Source organism: Diorhabda sublineata, chromosome 10, assembly GCF_026230105.1.
Source record: "Diorhabda sublineata isolate icDioSubl1.1 chromosome 10, icDioSubl1.1, whole genome shotgun sequence".
In the NCBI taxonomy this organism is placed as follows: domain Eukaryota; kingdom Metazoa; phylum Arthropoda; class Insecta; order Coleoptera; family Chrysomelidae; genus Diorhabda; species Diorhabda sublineata.
Window position 1 is genome coordinate 20,099,381 of NC_079483.1, and position 9,034 is coordinate 20,108,414.

At 30.6% G+C, this 9,034-nt stretch overlaps 1 protein-coding gene across 1 annotated transcript in view; it reads left to right on the forward strand.

Annotated features, from left to right (window-relative positions):
- LOC130449800 (uncharacterized) overlaps positions 1-8,101 on the forward strand; it is a 65,708-nt gene extending 57,607 nt beyond the window's left edge. The window contains exons 8-10 of the mRNA XM_056787809.1: positions 2,351-2,563; positions 2,640-3,450; positions 4,536-8,101. Coding sequence (XP_056643787.1) covers positions 2,351-2,563; positions 2,640-3,049 — 623 coding nt within the window. The 3' untranslated portion in view covers positions 3,050-3,450; positions 4,536-8,101. The remainder of the gene's footprint in view (positions 1-2,350; positions 2,564-2,639; positions 3,451-4,535) is intronic.
- Positions 8,102-9,034: the final 933 nt, after the last annotated feature.

A 9,034-nucleotide genomic window follows, 5' to 3' on the forward strand; every position in this document is an offset into this window, starting at 1 on the left:
GGAATAAGGATAAATGGATACAACAAGGATCAGATCTCTTCCTGGTTTATGATTTTTATGGTTTTTTCCATTGATCCGATAGTTGTAGACACAGTAGTGGTTGGAATCTTGTTAGAACGGTTCGGATTAAGACCAGGAGATGGATCTACCGGATTTTTCTTCTTGGTGGAGTCTTCACTAAGGAACTAAAAGAAAAACATCAGTTTTAGGATCAAAATCGACAGAACCAGAGAGGAATAAGGATAAATGGATACAACAAGGATCAGATCTCTTCCTGGTTTATGATTTTTATGGTTTTTTCCATTGATCCGATAGTTGTAGACACAGTAGTGGTTGGAATCTTGTTACACGTTCGGATTCAGACCAAGAGATGGATCTACCGGATTTTTCTTCTTGGTGGAGTCCTCACGAAGGAACTAAAAGAAAAACATCCGTTTTAGTATCAAAATCGACAGAACCAGATAGGAATAAGGATAAATGGATACAACAAGGATCAGATCTCTTCCTGGTTTATGATTTTTATGGTTTTTTCCATTGATCCGATAGTTGTAGACACAGTAGTGGTTGGAATCTTGTTACACGTTCGGATTCAGACCAAGAGATGGATCTACCGGATTTTTCTTCTTGGTGGAGTCCTCACGAAGGAACTAAAAGAAAAACATCCGTTTTAGTATCAAAATCGACAGAACCAGATAGGAATAAGGATAAATGGATACAACAAGGATCAGATCTCTTCCTGGTTTATGATTTTTATGGTTTTTTCCATTGATCCGATAGTTGTAGACACAGTAGTGGTTGGAATCTTGTTAGAACGGTTCGGATTAAGACCAGGAGATGGATCTACCGGATTTTTCTTCTTGGTGGAGTCTTCACGAAGGAACTAAAAGAAAAACATCAGTTTTAGGATCAAAATCGACAGAACCAGAGAGGAATAAGGATAAATGGATACAACAAGGATCAGATCTCTTCCTGGTTTATGATTTTTATGGTTTTTTCCATTGATCCGATAGTTGTAGACACAGTAGTGGTTGGAATCTTGTTAGAACGTTCGGATTCAGACCAAGAGATGGATCTACCGGATTTTTCTTCTTGGTGGAGTCTTCACTAAGGAACTAAAAGAAAAACATCAGTTTTAGGATCAAAATCGACAGAACCAGAGAGGAATAAGGATAAATGGATACAACAAGGATCAGATCTCTTCCTGGTTTATGATTTTTATGGTTTTTTCCATTGATCCGATAGTTGTAGACACAGTAGTGGTTGGAATCTTGTTAGAACGGTTCGGATTCAGACCAGGAGATGGATCTACCGGATTTTTCTTCTTGGTGGAGTCTTCACGAAGGAACTAAAAGAAAAACATCAGTTTTAGGATCAAAATCGACAGAACCAGAGAGGAATAAGGATAAATGGATACAACAAGGATCAGATCTCTTCCTGGTTTATGATTTTTATGGTTTTTTCCATTGATCCGATAGTTGTAGACACAGTAGTGGTTGGAATCTTGTTAGAACGGTTCGGATTCAGACCAGGAGATGGATCTACCGGATTTTTCTTCTTGGTGGAGTCTTCACGAAGGAACTAAAAGAAAAACATCAGTTTTAGGATCAAAATCGACAGAACCAGAGAGGAATAAGGATAAATGGATACAACAAGGATCAGATCTCTTCCTGGTTTATGATTTTTATGGTTTTTTCCATTGATCCGATAGTTGTAGACACAGTAGTGGTTGGAATCTTGTTAGAACGGTTCGGATTAAGACCAGGAGATGGATCTACCGGATTTTTCTTCTTGGTGGAGTCCTCACGAAGGAACTAAAAGAAAAACATCCGTTTTAGTATCAAAATCGACAGAACCAGATAGGAATAAGGATAAATGGATACAACAAGGATCAGATCTCTTCCTGGTTTATGATTTTTATGGTTTTTTCCATTGATCCGATAGTTGTAGACACAGTAGTGGTTGGAATCTTGTTAGAACGTTCGGATTCAGACCAAGAGATGGATCTACTGGATTTTTCTTCTTGGTGGAGTCTTCACGAAGGAACTAAAAGAAAAACATCAGTTTTAGGATCAAAATCGACAGAACCAGATACAAATCAGATCATTTGAGTACCCCAAAGAGGTTGTTTTGTTCAGTATGAAGGTTGTCGTAGAATCTTCTCGATGTGTTGATCTTCTATCACCAATTCGTTGCCAAACAAGTCAAATATTACTAGATATTCGTGTTTCTAAGTCGTTCAGTACTACCTAATGGTAATTCTTCTTCTTTTCGCCCTGTAATTACGATTTTATCATGTTTCGGTCGATTTTTTTCAAGTTTCGTTCGAGATTCAAAATTCGAATTATTTTAGTTGCGCCGAACGGAGACCACGTGATAAGTTTGATCGATGAAATATCGTATATGGCGCCTCCGGCCCCTCTAATATCCCAGTACGACCAAATCGATCCGGAACAGTTCTGTAACGGTGATAACAGACCACCGGATTGCGGTCAGAACTGCATGTGCACCCATAAGGTCGATATACCCTTAAACGCAGTCGTCGAGGTCGTTCTAGTGGACGAAGGTGAGTACACCACACCGGCTTGGAAATATTATAAGGTGGTGCGCGTGAAATTTATTTTTATGGTGTTTTATTTCAGTGCAACAGCCGAATTTGAGTCACCCTTTCCATCTTCACGGTCATTCCTTCAACGTGATCGGTATCGGTAGATCCCCCGATCAACAAGTGAAAAAAATCAATTTGAAACACGCCCTGGATCTGGATAGACAAGGTCTTCTACATAGACAATTCAATTTGCCACCGGGAAAGGATACGATCGCCGTACCTAATAACGGATACGTCGTTTTGAGATTTAGAGCCGATAATCCGGGTTTTTGGTTATTCCATTGCCACTTTTTATTCCATATAGTGATCGGAATGAATTTGGTGTTCCAGATCGGTACCCAGGCGGATCTTCCACCCGTTCCGCCGAATTTCCCCACTTGCGGGGACCATAAACCCCCCATAGATACCAAAATCGATAATAGCTACTATGATGGGTTTAATTGATTCGACAGGATATAGATCGGGGTTGAAGCCTTTCGGGAAAGTGGTAAAAATATGTTGGGAGGATGAAATTTATTGGTAGAGGAATAGAATGTGTGAAAAACAATGAAAAATAACGGTTTGTGGGTGATTTGGAGTCGTGGAATGGAAAGGGATGCGGGATTTAAGGGTGCGAAACGGTTTGTTTTGATGATTTCCGGGAAAACTATAAGTGTTACGGAAAAAAGTTGTTAGTGAAAGTTTTAGGCCATAAAAAGATCTAAAACTTTTGTATCTACACTTTTTTCACATAACCTCAAAATTTAAGAGAAAAATTCAAAAAAAAAGAAACTAAACAATTTTTGAATTTTTCTGATAAATTTTGAGGTTATGTGAAAAAAGTGTAGATACAAAAGTTGTAGGCGGTAAAAAGATCTACAACTTTTGTATCCACACTTTTTTCACATAACCTCAAAATTCAAGAGGAAAATTCAAAAAAAAAAGAAACTAAACATTTTTTGAATTTTTCTGATAAATTTTGAGGTTATGTGAAAAAAGTGTAGATACAAAAGTTGTAGGCGGTAAAAAGATCTACAACTTTTGTATCTACACTTTTTTCACATAACCTCAAAATTTAAGAGAAAATTTGAAATAAAAGGTTTGAGTTTTTTTATTCAAAATAAAGTGGAAAGATAATTAATTCAAATAAAAAAAGTTACAACATCTTTGTGACATAAAAACATAAGTTTTCACAATATTAATCACGATTAATAAATAGTTTTTTGTGAAATAAAAATAAAAAAAATATAAATTCTGTTTTTTTGAGATTTTCTCTTAAATTTTGAGGTTATGTAAAAAAAGTGTAGATACAAAATTTGTAGGCGGTAAAAAGATCTACAACTTTTGTATCTACACTTTTTTCACATAACCTCAAAATTCAAGAGGAAAATTCAAAAAAAAAAAGAAACTAAACATTTTTTGAATTTTTCTGATAAATTTTGAGGTTATGTGAAAAAAGTGTAGATACAAAAGTTGTAGGCGATAAAAAGATCTACAACTTTTGTATCTACACTTTTTTCACATAACCTCAAAATTCAAGAGGAAAATTCAAAAAAAAAAAAGAAACTAAACATTTTTTGAATTTTTCTGATAAATTTTGAGGTTATGTGAAAAAAGTGTAGATACAAAAGTTGTAGGCGGTAAAAAGATCTACAACTTTTGTATCTACACTTTTTTCACATAACCTCAAAATTCAAGAGGAAAATTCAAAAAAAAAAAGAAACTAAACATTTTTTGAATTTTTCTGATAAATTTTGAGGTTATGTGAAAAAAGTGTAGATACAAAAGTTGTAGGCGATAAAAAGATCTACAACTTTTGTATCTACACTTTTTTCACATAACCTCAAAATTCAAGAGGAAAATTCAAAAAAAAAAAGAAACTAAACATTTTTTGAATTTTTCTGATAAATTTTGAGGTTATGTGAAAAAAGTGTAGATACAAAAGTTGTAGGCGGTAAAAAGATCTACAACTTTTGTATCTACACTTTTTTCACATAACCTCAAAATTTAAGAGAAAATTTGAAATACAAGGTTTGAGTTTTTTTATTCAAAATAAAGTGGAAAGATAATTAATTCAAATAAAAAAAGTTACAACATCTTTGTGACATAAAAACATAAGTTTTCACAATATTAATCACGATTAATAAATAGTTTTTTGTGAAATAAAAATAAAAAAAATATAAATTCTGTTTTTTTGAGATTTTCTCTTAAATTTTGAGGTTATGTAAAAAAAGTGTAGATACAAAAGTTGTAAATCTTTTTACTGCCTACAACTTTTGTATTTACACTTTTTTCACATAACCTCAAAATTTTCTAGAAAAAATCAAATAACTAAATTTTCATTTTTTTTTAAATTTTTATCAAATAGTGAAAATAATGTGAAAAGATAATTAATTCAAATAAAAAGAATTACAATCTATTTGTGACGTAAAAAGATAAGTTTTGACACAATTCCATGGTTAAGAAATATTTTTTTGTAAAATAAAAATAAAAAACTAAAAATTCTGTTTTTTCCAATTTTTCTCTTGAATTTCGAGGTTATATGAAAAAAGTGTGAATACAAAAGTTGTAGATCTCCCTATTACCAACAACTTTTCTCTATAACATTTTCTCATAAAACCCATGGTTTTCTCTTAAATCGAAATAAACCCTTAAAACCTCACCCCCTTCTAATTTTCATCAAATTATTTCAATTTTGTCTTATTATTTCCCTTTCCCAATAAATTTCAACTTAATAATATTTTTTTTTATTTCAAAATTTATCAACCCTGGTCTGATAAGGGTCTATTGTTGTTTTGGTATGTTATATTTGTAATTTGATGGTGAATGAGTAGAAAACATAAAACAAGAAAATAATTTTCCACACTCAAAAATTGAAATAAATAATAATCAGGTTATATAATTTTTTTTTAAATCCCAATATTTTTTCATTATCAATTTTTTTTGTTTTCTACTTATTTGATTTAAAACGAGCTACAGAAAATTATAACTCGAGTTACCTTTTTTGTTTGTTTTTATTTATTAATTAAAAATTTTAAGTTTCGATCTTGCCATCGTTTAAAAAAATGTTATTATACAATGTGTCCCACTATAGTTATTTTATTTGGAAAAAAATAATTTATCGTCAATTTCAACGAGAAAAAAAACAAAATTATCAGGAATTGAATTTGGATTAATTTATATTAAAAAAATATATACACATTCCGTATTAATAAATATTTTTTCCTATTAACCCTTTTTAGGTGACACTTTATTTTTGGTAGAAATTTGGAAAGAGTTTTTGCCCTGTATCTCGTAAACTAACAACCTCACAGAAAATTTCATACGACATTATTTGTAGCAAATCAAATTTTCTACAACTTTCTTTCCATTATTGTTTTGTCCAAAATGTAAAATAAAGAAGTTATAAACAATAATAAAACGTGTTCCTACATCGCTATTAAAAAAAAGATTCAAATAGTTTTTGCGCTGTATCTTGTAAACTAACAACCTTACAGAAAATTTTAATCGGCTTTATTTGTAGTAAATCAAATTTTCTACAACTTTAGTTCCATTATTGTTTTGTCCAAAATGTAAAATAAAGAAGTTATAAACAATAATAAAACGTGTTCCTACATCGCTATTAAAAAAAAGATTCAAATAGTTTTTGCGCTGTATCTTGTAAACTAACAACCTCACAGAAAATTTCATACGACATTATTTGTAGTAAATCAAATTTTCTACAACTTTCTTTCCATTATTTTTTTGTCCAAAATGTAAAATAAAAAAGTTATAAACAATAATAAAACGTGTTCCTACATCGCTATTAAAAAAAAGATACAAATAGTTTTTGCGCTGTATCTTGTAAACTAACAACCTTACAGAAAATTTTAATCGGCTTTATTTGTAGTAAATCAAATTTTCTACAACTTTCTTTCCATTATTGTTTTGTCCAAAATGTAAAATAAAAAAGTTATAAGCAAGAAAATAACTCGTTTCTACTTAGCCATATAAAAAGAGCGATACAAATAGTTTTTGCACTGTATCTCGTAAACTAACAACCTCACAGAAAATTTCATACGACATTATTTGTAGTAAATCAAATTTTCTACAACTTTAGTTCTAATACTTTTTGGTTCAAAATGTAAAATAAAAAAGTTATAAACAGTAATAACTGAACAATATTTAAATAATTCTTTTGAGCGATATAACTTTTTTTTCAGACTATTGTTGTTTATAACTTTTTTATTTTAGATTTTACGGGAAAAAGTATTAGAAACAAAGTTGTAGATAATTAAATTTACTACAAATAATGATGTATAAAATTTTCTGTAGGATTGTTAGTTTACGGGATACAGCGCGCGAAAACACTTCCTTGCGTTTTTCACGTTCTTACATTGAAGTTTGATTAAAATAAAATTAAAAATGACTTTTTCCAAGGAAATTGATAATAAAAAATTCCAATTAGTGGGACGTACTGTATATAATTTATGTATTTATCACTGTGGCGCCATATATAAGCTTAATATATAGTTATATATCCCTTATAAATATAGTATTACCCCTAAATTTTTATTCGGTGCTATATAAATCGAAAATTATTTAAAAAAAAAAAACTAAAATATATCCAAAAAAGAATTTGCGTCGTCATCATTCTCCAACGTTCTCCAAATTTTATCTCTCCACGTTCCATTTCCATTTTCCATAAATTGCAGGTCCTCTCCATTGTCCTAGAACCTTTCTACGGTCTCCCAATTTTCTATATTTCCAAATTTCGTCTCTCCACGTTTTATTTCCATTCTCCTCAACCTGCAGATCCTTACCATACTCCTAGAATTTTTTTTTGAACTTCCGCTTTATATATTAAAATCACATTCTAGATATTTCTGATTCTGGTAATTTCTAAATTAACGTAAATGTATGAAAACAGACGCTTTACTTAATTTTTAGTTTCTATGATGACATATTGGAACAGGACCGACTTCACGGTCTATATCAGTGGACGAGTTCGTATGTTATGTTTTTAATTGTTTTTTTTTTTGGATATAATAGTTTGGAATTTTGCAATAACAGTATTATTTAATTTTGCTCAAGCTTTTTTGAACAATATACCACTTTTTCGAACCAAAATAAAACGTTAACCATTTTTACATCGAATTTATACTATTTTTTCTAAAATTTCGGTACCTATTATAAAAATAGAAGTGATTAATGATTTCTAAATATATATTTGTTGATGAACCGTGAAACTACATCGTAAAATCGATTAGTACAGTGAATTGGTATCTGATTCGGTATCGATACAGAAAAAATAGAAAATAGTGCCTAAGAATTGCCACAGTATTGTTATATAAGTTTAATTTTTTAGTTTTATTTTGTTATGTTTTAGGAAATTACATCGTTTTCAGAATTTTATCCTATCAACTTCATCCTCTAGTCCGTCCAGTCTCAATTCAAATAAATACTATTTGTAATATTTTGTATGGTTTTAAAACAACTTGTATAAATATATTAATAAATATCCGTAATGTATATAAATATGGTGTTTGGTGTTGGCTTACAAATTTTCGCGATCCTCTATTTGGTTATAGTCATTTTTTTTTTGTATAGCAATTTGTATATTTTTCCAATTGTATTGGGCTCTTCAAAATTAAGAGAGTGTGGATGAACAGCCCCCTGACAATTGTCTTACTAAATATTTCCGAAAATATCGATTTTAGAGAAAAAAGTTTCAAATAAAAAATGAGGCTCATAAAAAGAGCTACAAAAAAAGTAATATACGTTTTTTACCCAAACCAATTCGTTTGGCCGTTATGGCCCAAAATATCTAAGCCGGAGTCAGTTTGATTAACCTAAACATAGGTAACTGAATATTTCCGAAAATATCGATTTTAGAGAAAAAAGTTTCAAATAAAAAATGAGGCTTATAAAAAGAGCTATAAAAAAAGTTATATACGTTTTTTACCCAAACCAATTCGTTTGGCCGTTATGGCCCAAAATATCTAAGCCGGAGTCAGTTTGATTAACCTAAACATAGGTAACTGAATATTTCCGAAAATATCGATTTTAGAGAAAAATGTTTCAAATAAAAAATGAGGCTTATAAAAAGAGCTATAAAAAAAGTTATATACGTTTTTTACCTAAACCAATTCGTTTGGCTGTTATGGCTCAACATATCTAGGCTAGAGTTAGTTTGACTAACGTAAACATAGGTAACCGAATATTTCCGAAAATATAGATTTTAGAGAAAAATGTTTCAAATAAAAAATGAGGCTTATAAAAAGAGCTATAAAAAAAGTTATATACGTTTTTTACCTAAACCAATTCGTTTGGCTGTTATGGCTCAACATATCTAGGCTAGAGTTAGTTTGACTAACGTAAACATAGGTAACCGAATATTTCCGAAAATATAGATTTTAGAGAAAAATGTTTCAAATAAAAAATGAGGCTTATAAAAAGAGCTATAAAAAA